The following is a 22,399-nucleotide window of genomic DNA, read 5'->3' as shown; positions in this document are numbered from 1 at the left end:
ACAAGAAGTTATTTTTAATCGCCTCACTAATTAGGGCTTCTCATTTTCTTGCCACAGAAGCGCCACATTCCTTTGTTATAACCCCTCTGGGTTAATGAGGAGTTGCTATGTGTAACTGAAGAGCAATCTTAAATTTAGACGGCTGCAGACCACTGACTGACAGCCACACTGAGCCTCTGACTTAGAGAAAACACCCAACCCCTTCTTTAATGTGGTAGCAATAATAATAATTAAAAAAAGTAAAATAATTTTTTAAGAGGAAAAGTAAAGTAATTTTGTACAGAGCGACTTCAGTTTTCTTTTAAACCACTTTTGCCTTTGAATCACCGTGGCTTACATTCAGTATCCAGCCTATATCCAGTGTCCCCCTCATCACAACACCTTCCTCTTCAACAGCTCTATTGCTGGCACAGCATCGAAGTACACAGCACACCATTAAAGCCAAATTGTGGATCAAGACTGAATGAAGAGCAGGGTTTTTCTGGACGCATTTTACAATACACTACAGTTCACTTCTGAAAGGAATGAATATTTATAGCAAGACTTCAGAAGAATGTATCGCTTCACATCAAAGCCGCTCTAGTATTCAGTCAAAAATGACAAACTCAATTTCCCATTCGTTGGCTCAGAATAGGTTTTGACTTTGTGAAAACGGCTGACACAGTTTTCTAAAGAAAAAAAAAAATAATTTTCTACAACAATTTCCTTCATTACCTGCGCTTTCTGCAATTCTCTCCTTAAAATATTTCAAGAGAATTATTTTGCGACCAATTTTGAAGATCCCACATTTCTGTGGACTCCAGTACTGTGATTAAGACGGACCTTGGGACCACTCGTCTCTGGGCACTGACCTGAGGAGACCCATCTCCATCCAGTCCTCCCATATTCATGGAGAGAGCCAGGGAGAGAGAAGGAGGCTCGTCCAGAGGAAAATTCAGAGTAAGCACCTAAGTCACCACTTTTTAAGCTGTTTTATATTATCATGTTGAGAAAAACCAGGGGTTTTTGAATTACGACGTTCCATCAACAAAATGGATGTTAAGGTTTTACGCTGAACACAACGAGCAAACACTTACTTTGCTTTTGCTTCTGCATCTTCATAGGCTTTATTGGAAACGTCATCTAGGCCGCCGATCAGGTGTTTGAAGGAGCTGTAAAAACAAAGGGACATGTTTAGAGGAAGAGTCTCCATTTGGGAGCCAAGCAGGCTAAAGCCGCTCTTTGGCAGCAACCAGGGGCCATCCCTCAACGCTGGCGATGGCCATGACTGACCAAACTGGGCCAGGGCCAGGCCTCAGACATGCTGGAGAAGGGGTGGAAAAGCAATAACCAATGCCAAGATCCAAACTTCTTCATCCACCTTTTTAGGGACTGAACCTCCTGCAATTACTGCTGAAGTTTCCCCTCCCTCCAATAGAGAGTTTTATAGTAAATCTGTCAATGTGGCTGGTGAGCCCCACGATGGTGAGGTGCCACCACCATATCCCTGTCCTCCAACCAGAAAACCTCGAACCCTACTTGCTTTCAAAGGGAAGGATCATCTTTATTTCCGTATCTTGGCTTTCTCATCTTAACAGCGACCAAAAACACAGCAGAGAGAAATAAAAGTGGGGGGGGAAAGAGAAGGAAAAGAAAGTGAGGGCAGAAAGGCAAATTGCCATAAGCCAAATTGCCTAATGACATTTAAGAGGAAATTTGGCTTTAATTGGGTTTTGGCTTTAATTGGGTTAAACTGAGTAAGACAGGGTGAAATGTTCGGCTCGGTGCTGAGCCGCCTTCCGTACAAGCTGCGGGTAGCTTCAGCCGTCCCCTAACACCATCCTCTGTCCCAGGGGAGATAGAAAGGGCATGGACATAACGGAAAAAGCATTAGAAAATCTTTTTATATCATGAGTGACTCAAACAAATGGACCCAATGACCATTTCATCAACTAGCAATCATCGCTCCAGAGGAAAAAAAAAAAATTAAAAAAAATGTAACAGTTATATCTTTGGTAGTGATATTACACAGCGTCAGAGACTAAATAAGAAATACAAATGGAATATTTTTAGTAATTTTAATAACCAAAATCAATTAACACCTATAACTGAAAACGTTCCAGCTGAAAAGCCTGGCTCCCTGCCGTACATTTCCACCATTCCCAACACGCCCGTCACAGGCAGGTTTCTGTCTCCAGGAAAGCAAGCGGCATTTGCGAAAGGAGAAGAGTTGGGCTGGTCTGAAATGCTGAACAGCTGAGACCCGCGGCCCCGCGCCCGAGCTCTGCCTTCAGGTCACGGCTGCAGAAGCGAAACTCCTGCAGTTCCTCCGGCTTCCCTGTGTTCGTGGCACAGCTCGGGCACTCAGCCCAGGGGCAAAGAACAGAAATGGCTGTGAAGAAGTTGAAAAAAATTAACTGAAAGGTTGAAAAAAATTTTCACCATTTACAAATTTACAGATGCAGTAATAAGAAGAGGACATTGAATACGGCCCTCTCTCAAGACAGACTTTTAGGATGAAGGAGAATTAATGCTATTTAGCAGGTGAGGAAAATACAGGGCAGGTTAATAAAGGTTTGCAGATGGGTTGCATTTTCCCCCCAAAATCACATGCCATTATACAGGAGCAAGAGCCGCAGGTGAAATACCTACTGACCAGAAAGCTGCGAACCCCAGCCGGTTGGGAAAATGGAGCAGCGAGCAGCACTCATGGACCCGACGTACCTGGGCCGAGCGGAGGGCAGCCGTGGGAAACGCAATATCCTGCTGCGCACGAGGTTAACCAGGGTGACGTTGTGCTCCCTTTGGCCTCGAGTGCCATGAAACTGTTTGGACCGCGCTTTGCCCGAGCATCTTAAACACGCCATAGGGTCTTAAGTAGGTACTTAAGTGTCCTGCTGCATCAGGAGATGCCTGACCCCTGAGCGAGGTACCCCACGTGCACGTGGCGAACGGGGACGCGACTTCCAGAAGAATGAAAGGAGGCTCAATTATCGTGCGTTATGAACAACAGCTGGAAAAAGCCGTATTTTACCCATTATTGTAATAAACACGAGGCCAGAGGTCCCAGTTGGGAGAGCTATTTACACCGGTTTGGATCCAGAGCTGCTTGCGGTAACGGGCTTTTCCAGTATGGCCTTTTGCATAATCACAGTCATCGCTGCTCTGGAAATAGCCTCTGCCCACACAAATTCCCTCCGTTTTCCACTTTGTTTAATTTATAATATTTTAAATGATACAATCTAGGAAATCATTTATACAGCGCAGGGAAAGCAACGAGAACTCATTAATGAGGAAGAGGAGGCAAAGACCCCTTTGCTCCTGCATGGGAATTGCCTTAGGGTTTTTTAACAAGCCAGGCTGTAATTTTCAATATTAATAGGTGTTCATCACCAGAGTATCTTTTTGACCCCAAATTCCTTACTCAGTGGTGAAACGATAAAAAATTCAGCTCATTCGACAGCTGAAGGTTTATCTTTCTTGTGCTGAATATGTGCCGCAGGATGAAGCCAAACCCTCGGGCGATGACAGTGAAAGCAAAGCAAGACGTGCACGCTAATGGTCACTGGCACCACAAACAGCTATTTGGGCAACTGAGCGCGCCACAGTAGCACCGTAATCCTCCTGGAATGCTCCACGACATGACCCAAGGCTTAAAACCCAACTTAAAAGAGCTAGGCTTGGTTTGCTGTCACGTGGTTAGGGAACGTGGCAGGGTTAAGCATTCAGTATTTTTTTGGCAACGCAAATAAATCTTTGTACAGTGAAACATTATACGGGCGAGTAAGAAAAAGCCACTGAAAGGCCTAACAGTTGGTCTAATATCCTTAAGCTTTCATTAAAACGTCTTAAGCAGGACTTATGACCGGGTGAGATGCTGTTCACTGGAGCCGCTGTCTTACTGCCTCTCTCAGCACTGCTGAGCATCATCTCGCTCACAACTTCCCCAGAATTTCATCAGAAAGCTGCTCATTCTTCTCCCCGCACAGCCTTCTCTCTTCATTTTTTCTATTCTCTCCTCATAACCAATTTTCTCCATGGATAAACTTCACCCCAACTGGGAAAAACAGTAAAGCAACAAAACCTAAAATCTCCAGTGAAAAAGTTCAGCTCAGCTTGTATAGGGTCAGTCATGCTAGGATAATACTTTTTTATTTTATTTTTCTCCCATTCCCATTGCCAAAGGGTTGATAACAGCACCTCATAGCTCACCCTGCCCATCACAAACCAAAATCAGGCTTTCAAGTAAGGACAAAACCTGAAAATCCAAAGTGAAAAATCAGAAGATACCCGAAATATTTAAAATGTTTCTTTAAAAACCCCTCTATCATCTCGGTATGTGCAACTGAAGATGCCAATAAGCAGAAAAAACAGCATTTAGCACTCAGTATCTGCCAAGGCCACGTGGTATGGCTCCCATCCTTCAGCTCCTCCCTCTACCATCTGCATTAGGCGATACTGCGCTCCCAGCACCCAGAACATTTGCACCCGGTAGACCTCAGGGCTCCAGGACAATATTGTTATCCACATAAATAAGTTATATGGAGGAAAAAAAAAATCATACATAAATAAAAGATGAACCCGAATCAATTTCAGTGTAAATATTCTTACAGTTCAGGAGAATCTACAAATGTTTTCGAAAACTTTTTAGGATCAAGAGGTCAATGTAAAATAAAAAAAGTGTAGAGTTGCACCAACTTCTCTCTCAGGGTGCCAATGGTGATCAAAACATTAGGACCAGGTTTTGAACCTCCTCCTCCTGCTTTATCTCCATACGAAGTAGCTGCAAGTGTGTCTGTATGTGTTTATTCAAACCCATTTACAAAGCAGATGTTCAAGGTTGTCCCACTTGTGTCTACACCATTTTTATCAGAAGACCTTTTACAGCAAACTTCCTAGAGGCCCAATCCATCAAATCCAGCATATCATAATTAACTTTCCCTCCATCAGTCCAACTGTATTTCTGCAAACGAACCCCTCTGGGGAGCTTGAAAATTCGCTGGCGAACTATGACGGGGCCAAACTTGAACCGTTTTGGAGACACCAACGCCGTGCGTCGCCCCCAACTAGCTTCTTGCTAGAGGATCAATTAGTGCAGTATCACAGCAGGAAATCCTTAGCTAGCAACAGCCTCTATTTTATGGCACATTGGGTCTTAGAAAGTCACAAACAAGGAAAGCCTATGAACTGTGAAGAAAAATTGCTCTTGGAATTAAAAATGAATAAAAGACATCTGACAACTAACAGCCGCTATGGAATATTAATATGTTTACCTAGATGACATGTTTGATCAAAAGAAAAGCATATTTTTCTAATGAGCTGTCTGGCTCCCCGAGTATCCAAAGACTTCTACAAATTCCTTGGAATGGCCAGATGTACGGTTTTACCATTCCCATGAACAATTATGTGGATTCCGCTGAACTTTTCAAGCCAATTTCCCCAGCCCCCCAGTTGGGTCTGTGCTTCATGGTGGGCAGGAAGAACATCTCCTTCCCTCCAGACAGCCTGGCTGAATCAACCGTTCCCAAACACAAACTCCTATAAATCCCTATAAATAATTTCCTACATGGGTTGCCTTTCTATGATGCAGATTTCTAAGAACTAAGAAGTGCATTAGATGAAGGACTCGTAGGTGCCCCTGTCCAGCTGATTTCCCAAAGAGCTCCTTTAATTCCTCTATTTTCCATTTTTAATGTCGATAATCAGAGTTACAGACGTGCTTAAGTAATGTCCCATCTCAAACCCAGCTCTCCCAGAGCTTGCTTGGTGACCTGCCTCATCCCCATAAAGAAAGCTGCCTGTATTATTACCCTTGACATCCTCCAGCAACTAAGACAGCCCTACAATTGCTCATTATATTGCCAAATCCAGAGACCAGTCTTCTGTCTTCTCTTTGGAAGAACTTGCTGTGATACCAAGATGTGGCTCTTACCGTTCCTGTGTTAGCTAGATGGGAGCACAGCAGCTCTAGGAGCCAGTGAGGCTCTCAGGTGCCCTGTGGAACAATTTTTGGATGTCTTGGGAAGACTTTCAAAAGGAAGCTTGAAGAGTAGCTTGATGGCAAGGTAACGCCAATGGGCGGTATTAACCCCTGCTGTCAGTAAGACTGAAAATCTCCAGTTTCTCAGAGAAATGGATTGACCGTTAAGGAAACGATATTTCCCGATAACGTGTTCTTTGAAATTGCAACATCATTTTTGCTGGAATGTTTCAGGCTGAGACAGGCACACAGATGTGGAAATCACTGCCTCAATAGTTCCGTTTGATTAAGCAACGAGCTCCTCTCGTAGTAGAAGCTACCAGGCAGCCTTAATGACCCGCGTCACTCCTCTGCGCACAACAGCTTCCCGCTGTCGCTGACTTCCAGCTTCCATTTCGACTTTGCATATAACCCAACGTGAACGTTTACCGTGACCACGGTAACAAACCCAATGCTGTAATAGTCTCTGTGTCTGGGTATAACGAAATGCTACTTTTCCTCATTAACAGAACTGCGCCTCCACAATCTTCCAAATTCACAGAAGTCTTAGTAGTTTTTCTCCATATTTAAAGTAGTGTCTACAGTTATCTGCACACCTATAAAATAATAATCAGAAGAGCTGTGACGAGAAAGTCAGAACTGGCCAGGCCACAGGACAACCTTCCCTGAACTATAAAAAGTGCTATACAGAGCATTTGCTTTTCTTGCACTATAAATAGGATTCTTATAAATAGTGTTACTCTGCTCTTAATTGCAGAGCATTATTAGAAGCTCTGGCATGGATTAACTACAGCTTCATCAGTATAAATTGAACTTGTACTTCCCTACCCTTTCAAGGGCGTTATATACGGAGAAAAAGGCACAGCAGGCAAAGCAAGACGCAGTCTGTGAAATGATCAGTAAGGCCCGACTCTGCAATTACTGTTATTTGGGGGTTTTAAAATGTTTACAGCACAAACCAAAAATATCCCTTGCAGAAACTTTCGGAATCAAAAGCATAAATTACTTATTGCTCTATATTTCTCTGAATGAATGATTGCTAGATTATCTAATTATAGAATCCTAGAACCATTTAGGTTGGCAAAGCCCTCTAAGCTCCCCCAGCCCAACCGCCCCCCTACACCCCTTCCCTGGGCAGCCCCTTCCAGCCCCTGACAGCCCCAAGGGGAAGGAATTGTTCCCCATGGCCAACCTCACCCTGCCCTGGCACAACTTGAGGCCGCTGCCCCTCGTCCCATCGCCCCTTCCCTGGGAGCAGAGCCCGACCCCCCCGGCTCCCCCCTCCTCTCAGGCAGTTGTAGGCAGCGATGAGGGCTCCCCTCAGCCTCCTCTGCTCCAGGCTGAACCCCCCCAGCTGCTCCCCTCTTTGTCCCATGGAAGGGTAAGGAATTAGGCGTATTTTATCTACCGGGCTACCTTGCTGGTGTATGTGCAAGAAAGCCACTCAGCTGACAGTCCTGAAGTTCACCATCCGTTTTCAACGGACAGACAATAATTTTTTTAAATTGATCATAACCAAACTAACATACCAGAAGACCTAGGGTTTTTGAAATATTCTTCCCGGGTTCAGCCTTTACAGAACACGAGATTTCCAGAAATGAAGGATGGTAAGAAATCTCAAGTGATAACTGAATACAAAACTCTTGTGCTGAAGCAGGATTGAGCATGGATCATCCCTACAGGACACGCCGGCATCTCTCATGTATCTCATCAGAGTATCAGAAGGGCTTCTGAGGTCACTCCTAGCCCAGCATCCGACCTGGGACGGTGTCTTGCATCAAGACTGTGCGCCCCGGGAAGAATTCAAAGACAGAGCAACCATTTGTGATATTTGCCTTGATACTCTCCTATAGCTTTCCAAAACTTCCCAGCCCAGAGGTATCTCCTACGCATTTAATAAATCCAATGGGCTTCTTTTACTTCTGAACACTTGCAAACTCTTCTCATTTTCCTGTGGCTCTGTGAGCGATGCCCATGTGAAAAGCCACCTCCTTTTGGCCATCACCTCCCTCCTGCAGGTTTCTTCGGGTTCTTGCACCGGGGGAGGCAGTGAAAAGCCAATCCCCATTCATCCTACCCGTGTCTCCCATGGTTTCACAGATCTGTACTACATGCCCTTGGGAGGATTCCCGTGGAAGATTTGTCTGAACCTTTTGGTGGTCTATGCCAGTGCTTCACTGCCCTCACAACTGGAAAACCACCCCAAGAGTCACGTTGAATTTTCAAGGCAATGCTAGTTTTTAAATCCCATTCCCAACAACTGCAGGGAGCAGCTGAATTTGCAGCAGTGTTTTCTGGAGCCCAAGCATTTATTTTCTAGATTACACCCGTGTAATTCATTCCAGCTCCCTAGATAAGACATTATTTTCCCCTCCTGATCTCCTCTGTCTCCTCTGAGCTGCAGAGCTTCAAGTAGGGCTGTACCCTTTGGACGAGGGCTCTCCATCCCCACATGGGATAGAATAACAACATCTTGCTTTAACGTTTGCCAGAAGCTTGATGCCTTTCGTGACATTTTGCCAACATGAACTCAATCTGTGTTGCACCATAACGCCTGGATCCATTTCCACTGTAATGCTATCTCCCCATTTATCTCTATTTTGTCTTTCTGCACTTCTTAATTTTCTCCATGTGTCACTACTGCGTTTTGTCTTGTTGATTTAGGGGGATCTTCCCTCTACTTCATCGAGGACTGTGAATGTATTACTCAAAATTAAATGACCTCTCTGGAGAAAATGCTCAAAGGCTTTAGTTAAGAACGGTAAAAGGTGCGAACTGGAGATGCTCCCCACCCCAAGGCAGGGGAACGCTGTACTTACTCTCTGTCTATGACCAGGCAAGTTACCGCTTCAGCCGCAATGACGTTGGCCGTTCTGACATCCTCCCTGAAAGAAAAAAGACATTTCGTAAGCAAGCTGTGTTATTTTCATGACCAGCTCTTTTATTTCCCACCATACTGCGTTCTTAAAGCACTCCAGGAATAAATTCCTGGGTTTCACAGCTTTCGCCCTATTTTGGTTTGCTGTTGATCGCCTGTACAGGCTTCAAGCACACAAGAGCGAAAACCCACGCATGAGCAGAACGAGAGAAGCAGGTTGCCCTTGTAACCGAGGCACCCAGCCACGCACCAGCCCGTGCTTTTCATCTCTTTTGGGCAAAGTCTCATTTCTCACTACGCACATCTGCGCGCAGAAGCAGTTTTATCCAAATATGAGCTATTGGCATAGGTTTATTGATGAACGTTTAGACTTCTGCTCACGTCCTTCTCCCCCAAAACCTGCGTAATAGCTCAATGTTGGAACACGAAGCATCCCGTGAAGGAGGACATCGCTCTGCTGCCCAGAGCAGCTCCGGCGCACACGGCGGGCTGCAGGACTCGCTCCGTGCTTGCTGTCTGAGCAAGGCGGAGGCTGGGACTGTGCCTATAAAAGGGGCCTGATTAGGATGAAGCTTCTGAAAGGTCTCAGCATTAAAACATTGCACTGGTACTTTTCTCTAGCTGTTCAGAAATTAAAAATATTGCACTTAGAATGTCTTCTGATCTTCATACCGAATCCTTTGTGCTCTCCCTTTCCCTCCCCCACCAAGAATTTGGCTGTGGCCAGCCCAAGCTATAAAATATGAAGTTAATTCATTCTAATCAGACCAGTCTGGTGGTTTGTCAGGGTTGTAGAGATGTCCTTGCATTTTCTCTGTTGGCCAAACAAATGCACCGGATCCAGAGTCGCCGTTTTATTCAAACCCGCTCCGAACCTTTCCACCTCCGAAGGGTAAGTGGATTACAGGCAGAAGAGACCCACCTCTTCTGAACAGACTAATTCATTTAGACTGGAAAGACACCGCACACTTCCACCCAAGTGGAAAATGAGATTTAAAAGTGCTGTTAGAAATAGAGTTCCCCTGCTTAAAGACTGGAGGTATTAAAGCAGTAATATAGTAAAAAACGTGCGGTGCACGTGCGCTCATACAGGAATGAGCACTCTCCCTTGAAGGCAATCATTAATTAACTTAATTACTTTAATATCTTTAAAACACAGCGAGCAGAAATGTAAATGAAAGAAACGTCAATATTCACGCCTATATTCAAAGACTGTCTTTGAGTCTGTTTCCAATAAAATTTCAGTGTGTATTAGTGCCAATTTATCCATACTGATAAACAAAATTACGGTAACTGAAAGCAAGTCGGAAGAAGTACCCGAATAGCCATAGACAATTCTATTAACTTCTACAACTCTGGTAAATACAGGGAGGAAAAGGAATGATAGTATTTAATTTCCCATTAAGTTGCTGTAGCCAACTTTTGCCGGCATATTAATACTTTAAAACAACTACGTCAACTTTCTGGTTGCTCATTAACTCCTGTTAAAGCTTAACAGATTTGTGCCATTCTCTCGATGCCTTTCTGCCACAAAAATACAGTTTACATCTTTCTAGTTACAGGTTAGAGTCAGGATTACAGTTACTGTAGTACCGGTAGATGATTGCAGGCAAGTAAGATACAGCTACTGGTGGCTGCAGTTCAAATATTTTAAATAAACCTTAATGTCAGAGATGAAAATGCACAAGGAACTGTTACGGTTTCCACTGTCTTGTACTTATTTCACCCTTTTAATCAGCATGGGATTAATGCAGAGCAGAGGCACTTCCCCAAGGGCGTCTTGCTCGGCACAAACACCCGATCCAGAGGGATATAATGCAGAACGTCACGCGCTTCCGAGGTTTCTTTATGTTCTGCATGAGCAGAGCTAACTGATAAGTCAGGAGAAAAAACAGGTTTTTAAAATGAGTGATGAAGTGGCTCCTCTATGGGGCGTTAAATCAAGAAATCTCTACCTTGGGCTGTCTCCCAAGCCATGCTGCGCATCCCTGCCTACGGCCCCCCCTCCGCCACCGCCGCAGGACCCTCGTCCCGCACACGCCGAAGGAAGAGGGCGACGGGGGCAAGCAGCTTTCTGCTCCCACAGCCCAATCGATTCCAAGGGGGTTTATGAACCGCACACACTCTCCTGTCAGGTGCTGGTTACCAATCAGGCTGCAAACAGGATTAAAAATCTCACCAAGTTTCTAAAAACAGAAGGAAAAACTCAACGCGTTTTCAGTTCTATACAAACGTTAAACCTTTACGTGCATCAGCGGTGAAACACAAGACCCGCTCAGGCTTCCACACACCGCCAGCAACGCTTACAAATGACAAACGCACCCCGGGCCGCGCCACTGAGCTAGGAATGAAACTCGGTCACCTTCAGGCAAAGCAAACGGTCAGTCCGTGTTTTTAAGGGCAGAATTTCGACAGGCGGCCACCAGCTACAGCACACGGCGTTAAATGTGACAAGGAGTTATTTGAGGTGCACAGCATTAAAGGCAACAGCAGTTACTGAAGTGTGGGGCATTAAATGCAGAAGTCATTACTAGAGGTGCAGGGCATTAAATGCAACAAGTCATTACTGTAAGTGCACAGCACTAAATGCAAAAGTAGCTATTAAAAGTGCAGGGCAATAAATGCAACAGGTGATTACTTATTAGAAGTGCAGGGCAATAAATGCAACAGGTGATTACTTATTAGAAGTGCAGGGCAATAAATGCAACAGGTGATTACTTATTAGAAGTGCAGGGCAATAAATGCAAAAGTAGTTAATTGAAATGCATGGCATTAAACACAAGTCATTATGTGAAAGCCTTGCTTGCGAGCACTGACTCGGACACTTTCTGGGCTTCGTCACAGGAGTACTCATCGCTGCTCCCCGAGAAACAGCACTCTTCATCCGAGGAATCGCCTTCACTCTCCGAATACTCCATCGCTATCGTTTGCCTCCACCATTTCCTCCTGGGAAAACGCCTGCTTCCTTCCAGCCCGTTACTATATTCTGTCCTCCGGGCGAGCTCTGGTATTTTATAGCCCCTCTCAGCAGCTTCAAAGGTGGGGACGTGAGGAAAGGTGACAGCTGCTGGGGGAGGTTCCGTGGTGCATCACCGGGAAACACAGCAGAGGGGACCGGGGAGCCCAGAGCGGTGCGGGGCCGCGCGCGGCGGGCACAGCTCCTCTCCAGGCAGGAGACCTCGCACCGCCGCGCTTCAGCTCCTTCACCCCGCCGGGGAGTCGGGTGGCGAGGGTGGAATCCGACGGCAACGTTATCCGGTCCCTAAAGCTCTTCCCAAGTGTGCTATCACACCGCTAGGAACAGGGGGACGTTACTGAAGAGATGAGGTGAGATGAAATGCATCCGTATATTTGCCTCGTTAGGATTTGTCGCCCAGCTCACCAGAGGTAACTTGGGAAAGCTCAACGACTTTGCTTCTGACAAGCTGCTGACAACTTAAGAACTAAGGTTTTTTTAATCATTTCCAGGAATTTTTCTGGTAAAAGTATATTGATCCCACTATTTATAAAGCTGTGTTGGAAAATGGAAATGTGACCAATATAGGAAGCCTGGAGCAGAGGTAAGGTCAAACTTCAGCCTCTGTTCCCTGATTTTACCTTAGACTGTCAAAATTTAACTCCGAATTAAAAAATCTTGGGAATGATTCCCATCTTTGTGCTTTTTTACCTTCCTACATCCCCTAACACATTGGAGTCCCGCTCCAACTCTGGCCCTCACAGCTCCTACCACCCCTATCCCCTTAATAACACCGATAGAATTCTTCAAGTAAACAGAAACTGTATTTGGATGATTTAGTTTAACAATATATCACTATATTTGCTTGAAACTTGCTGTTGGGCTGCCAGCAAACACTGTTCTACGTTCTTCCCAGAAGACGGACTCAGCTGGTGCCGCCTTGGCACGACGTCTGCCCGGCTTTTGGGATCGCCCCCTCCCCAGCCTCCCGGCACGACGCCGCATCCATGGGGAGGCGCAAGCACCCTGCTGCAGGATGGGTCCCACCTACAGCTGAGCCGCTGCTGCTCGGCTCCTGCCTGGCATTTTGTCACTCAAACTCTATTTCAAGCTAAAATAGAGTAGCAACATTTTTAGGTCTCTAGGCAGGCAAACCCCTCTTCTCAAAGGGGAGCTAGGGCTTGTTTTTCAGAAGATCGCTGAATTTGGGTACTGGTCCTCAGAATACCCAATAAAGATAATTTTTACCTCCCGTGTGAAGGAGAGGGTGTAATCGGGAAATACCCAGCAAAATAATACAGGGAGACAGAGATGCTGGGCTTTGAGCTGCTACCACTAAATTCAGGCTGTTAACTGATTTTGCCCATAATTTATTTTTTTCCTTTCACTTACTTCTGACGTGCCTTGTCCTAAATACTTTAAATCAACCTTATTAAAAGCACTGTAACAAGGTCAAGCGTACAGTGCTGGAAAGCGGTAAAATGCATTAAAGAACTTGAATATCAGCAAATTAGGAACCTCTGGATGCTGTCCCTGCAGCAAATTTTTAAAACCCACCAGGGAAGACCTAATTTTTTGTTTCCATCTTTTCTCCGAGAACCTTCATTAAGACCGTTCTCAAGTTTAAATGATCTAAACACTCATTCCCAGAAGTCCCATGGGACACTCTACCACAGACCTCTCCTAGGCAGCAGCAGCTTCTGCAGAGCAACCACCAAGGACCAGACACTGACCCATCTACTCCTGGTGGCCGGTCAAGGTCCTTCAGTTACTTGGTCAAACAAAAATGGGTTGTCATCGTCAACTTTAGAGGAAGAAATAAAAAAACCCAATAATCCTAAATAGGCATTTTGGGATACTGCTGCAGCCAATAGCCCTTTGGCAGTCTACAAGCCCCTTTAGATAGGATGCTCATTGCTCTTCCCAGGGAACAGTCTGATCAAGAGAGGCGTTGCCTGTAGTAGTTTTGTCTGCCACATTAGGACTATCCGTGTGAATGACGTGATCACCCAACACACACGGAAGCAAAAATGTGGGTTGATTTTATGGTACCACCAACTGCACCCTCCTCGCTCCTGCTTTTTCTTGGTAGCCCTCGCTCAAGTCAAGCCAATGCAGACCTACAGAATGGTGATGAGGTCTATCATGACAGACGGTGTAAGCCACGGTCTCAATCAGTTACCCAGACCAATGACTGGAGAACAACGCCCCTCGTAGACTGGGGTTTGGCTTCCCAACGCTTCAGCTTTCTGAGAACACAACATCCGTTTGCCATTGTGTTTGACTATAAAAACACGTTACTGGTAATAATAAATACAATGCCATCTACTAAAGTTCTAAACACTTTAATGTGGACCTAATAAAACGAGCAACTTGAAAAAGCTTCACTTGAAAAGAGTTATGGCTTTTAATAAAATCTATGAAAATCCCCACAGTTGCAACAGGGGAAGGCATGAAAACCACACCTGGTATAAAAAGGATGAAATACCAGGGGAAAGAGATTTTGCTTCCAGGTACCCCAGTTTGCAGGCAGGTATCAAAATGCACACATGCATCAAAAATCAAAATCAAAAAACCACCGGTGCTCCTGCGCAGTTTAGGCTGCATGGCCACTGGGAAAAGGAAATGTTTCTTATAGAACCATGTTGGGGTTTGTTCAGACAAAATGGTTTCAAAATGCTCTTTTGCAGGGTTTTTGTTCGATGTCAGCAAACTCCACGACTCTCCACATCGGCTGGAAAATGTACCAGCCCCTCCTAAGAACTTACGCCGTGTGAGCACACCATCAGCGCTTCCTTACTGGTTCTGAAATGTGTTTGTACTCCCAGTGTCTCCAACTGGAAGGTTTAAGCCTCGGCAAGGATTGCACAATAGGATGGATTTACAACAAAGAGCCCTTCCTGGTAACTTCACTTAATGTTTACGAAGTTAAGGACTCGGAGACGGTGAACAGGTCTTTCAAGACTCTGCTGGTCAGGAAAGTTCTGTTCTGTCCTTACTGAGCTGACACTTCTGAAAGCAAATGAAACTCCCAGCAACTGCTGCTAAGATTATACCAAGGTTTAACCCAAACCCCTTCCAACACGCGAGGATTAGTTCAGGATGCTGTGCGACATCTGCCCGTTACTTTGTCCTTCCTATTGGCAATGGATGTTATTTCATGGACAGGAAATCACCTGAAGGGCTTCTCCTCCTTTTCGGTTTGATGAATGATGGGAAATCAAGCCCAGTTTACATAAAATACAGTTTATTTTGATGTTAATGCACATGTCCTGATTTTAAAAAGATAGCATTTTTGCAATCATCGTATATACCTGGGCAAACAGCCACTGCTACAGATACTGCGCGGGGCTGCGACTGCTCCCTCGGCTGCCTTGCCACCGCCTAGAGCCAGCCTTGGACAAGCCATTTCACTCTCCCATTCCCATATTCCACTGTATTCCTACCTAGAAATATATGCCTAGGTATATGATTATTTCCTGTGTTTCACTAGACTGCCAAGTTCCACTACCCGATTTCTACGTTACAGTCAGCAAAATGCTTTAATTTACCGTGCGATCCCCTGGTCTGCAGACAGAAGCAGCTACGCAAGAGAGGGCTGCCGGTATTTCTGTTGGCCTTACGGACCTGACACGGCAGTGACGCTGCTGGACTAACGTGTTACCCGGTCAGACTGCCTGGGCTGGTATCAATAGATGTAGTGCAGATACAGATTGCCAAAAAATAGCAGGAATTAAAGCGGAGGGACTAGGACAGGCACTGCCATGTGCACTGTGAGAATATTGAACCCGCCCCTGGCACTTGGAAGGGAATGGGGAGCTGCAGAGGGCAAGAAGTATTGATAACAAAGAGACCTTCTGCTGCACTTTTTAAAGCTGCTGTAAGATCAGCCCTGCTAGCCAGCTGCACATTTGTACACACGATTATACGCTGCCAGCGACTCAGGAAACCTAGAGGGGGTTGTGTCAGCTGAAAACGATTCTGAGAAGAGCCGGGCACGCGCTCCTCGTGATCTGAAAGCAGAGAAAAAAGGTCTTGCTGCCACTTGCTTACCACGAAGCTGGCATGAATCTGACGGGACCCAGGCTTCGGACAGTCCCCCTTGCTGCGGGGCGTAACCAGGTTCTCCTGCTAACTCCTGGCCGCAAGGTATTGCGGTGGCGACACCACCGAAGGGCTGTGAGCCCCATGTGTCACAGTGGCCATAAAGAGAAACTCTTTATTATTATACACTTTTGGCATATTCCCACTGCATTTAATCCGTAATTGATAATGGCAAACTACTCAGGAGATAGTCCGCGACCTCCGCCTCGGCTGCTTTAACCCCCAAGCACGTGCCCGCAGCAGCGAGCCACTCACCTGCCGTTACTTATGGAAACGGCTGCATTAAAACCAAATCAAACTGCGATCCAAGAGTTAAAGTAACACATCTATCGCACACGAACGCCATCAGCACCGTGCTTAGCGACGTCACTTTAAACCCCGCACGAGAGGTTCACGTGGTCAGAAGCAGCTAAGGCGTAGGGCAGTATCCGTACGTCTATTTTATAGGTGAGCCACGAGGTGCCCGAGCGAGGTGCGTGGCATGACACAGGCAGCAATTAACCCCGGCGCTGCCAGAACCGGCAGCTGGCTTCTCTTCAAGAATGAACGAGGCCGCATCCATTTGGCCTGACGACTTCTCTGTGCCGGCACGCTCGTAAAGCCGCACGCGCGTGACCGCTGCAGAGGCGGGGATCGCGTTATCCCTTAGCCGTGCCACTCGGACACCGCGCAGCCTCCCTATCCGCGGCCACTGTATTTGTATCCCAAACCCCACGTTAACCCAGGAGAGCCTCCAGTAAGGTTAGTGGGAACGACTGCATCCAAAGCAGCTTCTTACAGGTCCTTACACAGCTGAGAGGTTTTTTTTTCCCCTCTCTCCAACTATTTTTATGACTGTTATGTTCTTCTTCTTGCACTGAGAGCACTGGGACAAATACCCATTGCCATGCTGAAGTGACAGCAATGTGATTTGTTCATTGAAATCCCGTCCCATTGCAAAGAGTCCGGCCTATCTGCAAACAATAAGTGGCTCTTGCTGTTGAGGACTTTTTTTAAGGGTTTATGTGAGTTCATAGAATCACAGAATGGTTTGGGTGGGAAGGGACCCCCAGAGGTCACCCAGCCCAACCCCCCTGCAGGAGCAGGGACACCTTGAACCACATCAGGTTGCTCACAGCCCCGGCCAACCTGGCCTGCAATGGTCCCAGGCATGGGGCCTCCACCCCCTCTCGGGGCAACCCCTGCCAGGCTTTCACCACCCTCACTGCAAAGAATTTCTTCCTTAGATCCAGTCTAACCCGCCCCTGCTTCAGTTTCAAGCCATCCCCCCTTGTCCTGTCCCAGCTGGCCCTACTAAAAAGCTTGTCCCCCCCTTTCCTCTGGGCCCCCTTGAAGCCCTAACCGGCCGCACTCAGCTCTGCCCGCAGCCTTCTCTTCTCCAGGCTGAACACCCCCAACTCTCCCAGCCTGGCCTCACAGCAGAGGGGCTCCAGCCCTCGGAGCATTTTAGTAGCCCTCAATGAATTCATGACTTTTTTTTTTTTCAAAGAAGAACTGTATTTTAAACAATGCTCTCGTTAAATTCCTAAGCACTGTGAAGAAGGGGAGTTGTAAGGAGATTACGTCCTCTCCTTTATGGATGCCAGCAGCAGGATCTAGATGGCAAGCAGTGGCAGCTATTTTTACACTACCACTTGTCCTTGGCTGACAGCGCCGGCCTCCACGTGCTGGTTTGGGCTGGGGCAGAGTTCCTTTTCTTCACAGCAGCTCCTATGGGGCCGGGGTTGGGATCTGTGCTGGGAACAGCCCCAGGGGTACCCCACACCGTACGGCGTCATGCTGGGCACATAGAGCTGGGGGAAGGAGGAGGAAGGGGGGGACGTTGGGAGCAATGGCGTTTGTCTGCCCCAGTCACCGTTACGCGTGATGGAGCCCGGCTGTCCTGGGGGGGGCTGAGCACCCCCTGCCATGGGAAGCAGGGAAGGAATCCCTTGCCTTGCTTTGCTTGCCTGCGCAGCTTTTGCTCTCCCTGTTGAACTGTCCTTAGCTCACCCATGAGTTTCCTCACTTTTACCCTTCCGATTCTCTGCCCCGTCCCACCGGGGGGAGTGAGCGAGCGGCTGGGGGGGCAAGGGCAACAGAGACTCAATCAGCCCATGCTGGGCTCCACACTGCTGTGCTGGACCCCTCCAATGGCCAGGTTAACTCCAGCAAAGCCACCAGATCATCCCTCTGTAGCATCACAGCTTGCAGTGCTGATGGGACCCTATTTTAGTCCGAGCACTTAATTTCTTGTTCTGTGTGTTATTTGATGGTGGGAAGGGCACAGAAGGGAAAATGATGGGCAAAGTTGGTTATCAATAAAGATGCAAACCTGCTCATTTCCTTCAGTCTTGTTTTCTCCTTTCTGTGCACAGATAGATGGAGCAGATTTTATACTTTGGCTCGGTGAGCACGTTCATCTGATGTAAGACACATCAGACCTTCTGCAGGCTTAGTTTTCTGGTCGATTGGCGCCACTCACCCCGCAGGCAGCGACCGCCAGGGCGAGGGGAAGGGAGGTGGGGGGAGACCTGGCCAAGAGGGAACGGGGAGGCTCAGGACCGGCCTCTGGCACAAACACGGCCATAAGCTCACCTGAGGTGACTCCATAACCACATCCCAGTGATCCGTGCTCGCCTAGCGGGTACGCGCAGCCAAACTTTCATCCCTGTCCTGTCTGCTGAAGGTGGGACGAGAAACCCCCCCCATCTTTCAGACACGCGGTGTGCGCTCCCTTGGGATTTCAGCATTCAAGTAACCACCGACTAATCACAAAACCTGCCACGCTATGGCAAGGCTGCACTTCTAATATAGACCAACATAACGGCTAAAAAATGCATCAAACCGAAGGGGAAAAGCAAAGGGTATTTTGCCTGTGAAAGCCATCATCACAAGAAACTGTTTTTTTAATCCATTAGAAAGTATTCATAGACCTTAATGAACAATCTCGCTAGATAAAAAAGGATAAAGTACATTTTAAGAACTATTGCTAAGTCCCCCCTTGATTATGCTGTAGCACCACTGATATATTTACTAACCCCCCCTCCCCCCCCGAACCCAGTTACGCAAGGCCTGGAGAGCAGCATAATACAGTCTTAGAAAATAAAGTGAAAAATCTGAAAAATTGATTTGCTGCAGCCCAAGGAGAAGCCGAAAACTTTGGAGAAGCACTGAAAAAGCCCTGAGAGATTTCACGCTCCAGCTGCACGGAGCCTGGATGAGCAGCACCTTTCCAGGCAGCATTCCCAGCCCTCGCTCGGGAGCCACAGCGCAAAACGCACCACAATTTAACCCAAACCCCACCCCAAAGCTGCCAGGGCTCTCGGCAGCCCTGTCCGACTCGGAACAGCACCGGCTCTGCAGATTTCAACATCACTCTGGAACTGAGTTTGTGGCAACCTGTGCCGTCGCCCGGGGTGCGGGGCATTTCACCGCTCTCGTACGGGCGACGCAGCTGTGCGGCGCACACCTTCGTTTGCATGGCGTTTTGCAGTCCATGCTAATTACTGCGGGGGTGGAGGCATTGGTTTTTCCTAAATCTATTTCAGTAGGAAACGACTGGCCACGTCTGAAGGCTGCATCGCAGCAGGAACGCGCGTGGCGCTTTGTGGGGGGGACCGAGCCCCCGCCTGCCCTCGTGAACGCGCCCTCGCGGCCCGCGCAAGCGGAGAAGGCGGCGCCCCGGCGCTCGGGGCGCACAGAAAGGATGAGGGGTTTGGCTTTCTTACCGCTTGTATTAACTCAGGGGTGGCTGCCTCTGCCCGCAGGGAACGTCCCTGAACTCCAGCTGGCTTGGGGTTTTTTTGTGTGCGTGTCTGTAGAAACCCATACTTCTATTTTGTAACAGGATCCATGCCATAAATTAGTTTAGATTCTAATTTTCACAGTCACTGAGATGACAGACAGTGTCCCACTGCTTTTAGAAATTCCCTTTTACCGTTATTCATGCTAAAGGTTTTGTACAGCAAATCATGACTTTTATTTTATTTTTTTATCCTGCAATCTTCTGGTGGAAAATTTCCACGATTTTAAAAGATAAACCCTTTAATTTACTTCTGGGATCACCTTCTTTTTGCTATGTGAAGGGATGGTAACACAACGACTTCCCTGCCAAGAAAAGCAGACACATCCATTTTTGGGCCCCATTAGCACACAGAACTGGACCTCAAACTCAGACTCTAAGCCACTTTTGATTTCTGGGTCTGTGGAGTCGGGGCTGAATGCCGATTCCTACCAGCGCTGGAATTCCCGTGAGTTCTGGAGCTAGAGGGGAACGGGCCCACCTCCTGGGGATCCTTACTTCTGGTTCTGGGCACCACCTGGAGCTGGCGGGAACCTCGTGGGTGACAAAGCCTGATTTCCTGCTATTTCAGACATGCCATAAAATAACCTTCACAACCTTACAGAGTCAAATTAAAATCAGTTTTGTTGCTATAGGCGCTGAAGATGCTTCCAGGACTCGTTTCTCTAATGGTCAGTCACCTTTTTCTGTTTGCCAGTCTACATTTACTCACTGCACGCTTAAATCTAAACCAATGGACCAAACCCAGCCTCGAGCTACAATCATTATTTTCTTACAGAACTCCAAAACCACCTTCTCCGACTTTATTGCACTGAGTTAAATGAACCAAGGCCTCCTAACTTTGTGCCTTAAGCTCTTTTGGCTCCTCTGTACCTGGACCAGCATGAATTCATCCTCCGTGAACACCAGCGTACTCAGGGGTTTGGAATGCTCCAGACCAGATGCCACCGGGGTTTCCTACAAGGGTACAAATATCGTCCCGTTCCCACCGAATACACCTCCAAATGTCTCCTAGGCCTCCATCTCGTGCTGTTCAATCTCTGCATCTGCACGTGGTGCCACACGCAACCTTGTGTTCAAGCCCAGTTGATACCTGCTGTGGCTCCCTCGTCCCAAAGTAGGGCTCTCCCACATAGACACAATGTGTAGCCCTTTCCTTCAAGCCTTTGCAATGAGTTTGGAAGGCAAGGGTAATTAAGGATTGTACAATGTTGCCATTTTCCATCTTGTAGCTCCTGAATGGCCCCCTCGTGTCTGATGCTTCTTGTTCCTCCCAGTTACGGTGGCACTCGTGACTCAGTAGATTCACACATGCAGTTTCAGAAACCAGACTGATCTGAACTTGAGGACGGAGATAATGAGGTCCCCTAAGTCCGAATCGACTTTCTTTTTAAAGCTTTGGTTACCTTTCATTTGTAATGGTTTCTACACCTTAATCTTGGCATACGGTCACAGCATGGCCAGCTGTAACAAGCGCCTCCCGGCCAGGGCCTACTCTTCATTTGGTAAAAAAAAAAACAAAAAACACAACAAAAAAAAAAACAATCAAGGTTTTACTTGATAAAACCAAACAAAAATCTCAGAGTTACTAGGCCTGCTCCCACTTCAGCCATGAGACAGCTTAATGAGGAAAAGAAGAGCTGGCTCTGCTTGGAGGAGCGGGGTGACCCAGAGGAGCTCCAGAGGTCCCTGCTGCCCCAGGCGGCGAGGGCAAGACACGCAGTATTTTGGAAAACATCAGTTGAAGAATTACACCAAACATCTGGTTTACAGCCTTTAAAGCTAAATAAATGAGGTTAGGAAAGATAAAATGACAAATACCAGAGTAATCGATCACACTCTACTGAAAAGAGAGCTTAAACTTGAAAAAGAGCTTCATCTTCAGCGAATGAAGATTCCCGGTCTTAAAGAGCAAGTCGCACGCATGGGATGCACCACGCCCCCACCGCAGGATTTTGCGGATCTTGTTTTCCAGAAGGGATTCCCTTAGCAGAGCCGAATCAGCGCAGGGAATCACAGAGCCAGCAGCCCAGATAGGACGTTTGACTCCCCATGACTGCAGCAGGAGAGCTCCAAAAGGAGCTCTGACAAACACAGCCCTGAAGAAGGGAACTCATACCTATTATCTGAGAATACTGCAACTGCTAGAAGTATATTACGCTGATAAAACCGACTTTAAAAGAAAAAAAAAAAAAGCTTTAAATTAAGTTTTACAATGGACACATCTAAGAGAATTACAAACAGCGCCTGCGACCAGCCCTTCTGTGTCACCACGAGAATCCTGCCCACGGAATCCAACTGACATGGAAAGAAATGAATTAGTGTCTGGCACCGGTGGGGGTGACACTTCTCTGACCTGCAGGAAATTACGCTGCTGGGAGTACGACAGAAGTGTTAAGAGAGCAATTAGGGTTGTCACCTAGCATATTCCCAGGAGGAATGTGATGGATCCTCATTCCTGGCCTCGTCTCCTGCCGACAGCGGTGCGTTGATGAATATTGCCACCGTGCTGAACAACCCCAGCAGAAGGGATTTTATCGCAGCAGCAGTCGCTGGCCTCAGCAGCACGATGTCCTGTGGGGAAGCTGGTTGTCTTCTAGGCAGAGATATACCACCCCGACCCCACGGATCCTACTGCTTCACAGGCCAGTTTTAGGATTTTATACAAGCATTATATGGCACGCGCTGGTGAACACCTGAGTATCAGGGTGGAAGGTT

At 47.0% G+C, this 22,399-nt stretch overlaps 1 protein-coding gene across 1 annotated transcript in view; it reads right to left on the bottom strand.

The window, feature by feature from the left end:
- The window catches only part of PRKG1 (protein kinase cGMP-dependent 1), a 490,065-nt gene that overhangs the window by 65,132 nt on the left and 402,534 nt on the right, over positions 1-22,399 (bottom strand). The window contains exons 10-11 of the mRNA XM_009637557.2: positions 8,779-8,844; positions 1,077-1,151 (exon numbers count right to left, since the gene is read on the bottom strand). Of these exons, the coding sequence (XP_009635852.1) occupies positions 1,077-1,151; positions 8,779-8,844 (141 nt within the window). The remainder of the gene's footprint in view (positions 1-1,076; positions 1,152-8,778; positions 8,845-22,399) is intronic.

This window comes from Egretta garzetta, unplaced genomic scaffold, assembly GCF_000687185.1.
Source record: "Egretta garzetta isolate BGI_Z169 unplaced genomic scaffold, ASM68718v1 scaffold234, whole genome shotgun sequence".
NCBI lineage: Eukaryota > Metazoa > Chordata > Aves > Pelecaniformes > Ardeidae > Egretta > Egretta garzetta.
Note: the sequence above shows the minus strand (reverse complement) of the source record. Positions and strands in the feature narration are given on the sequence as shown.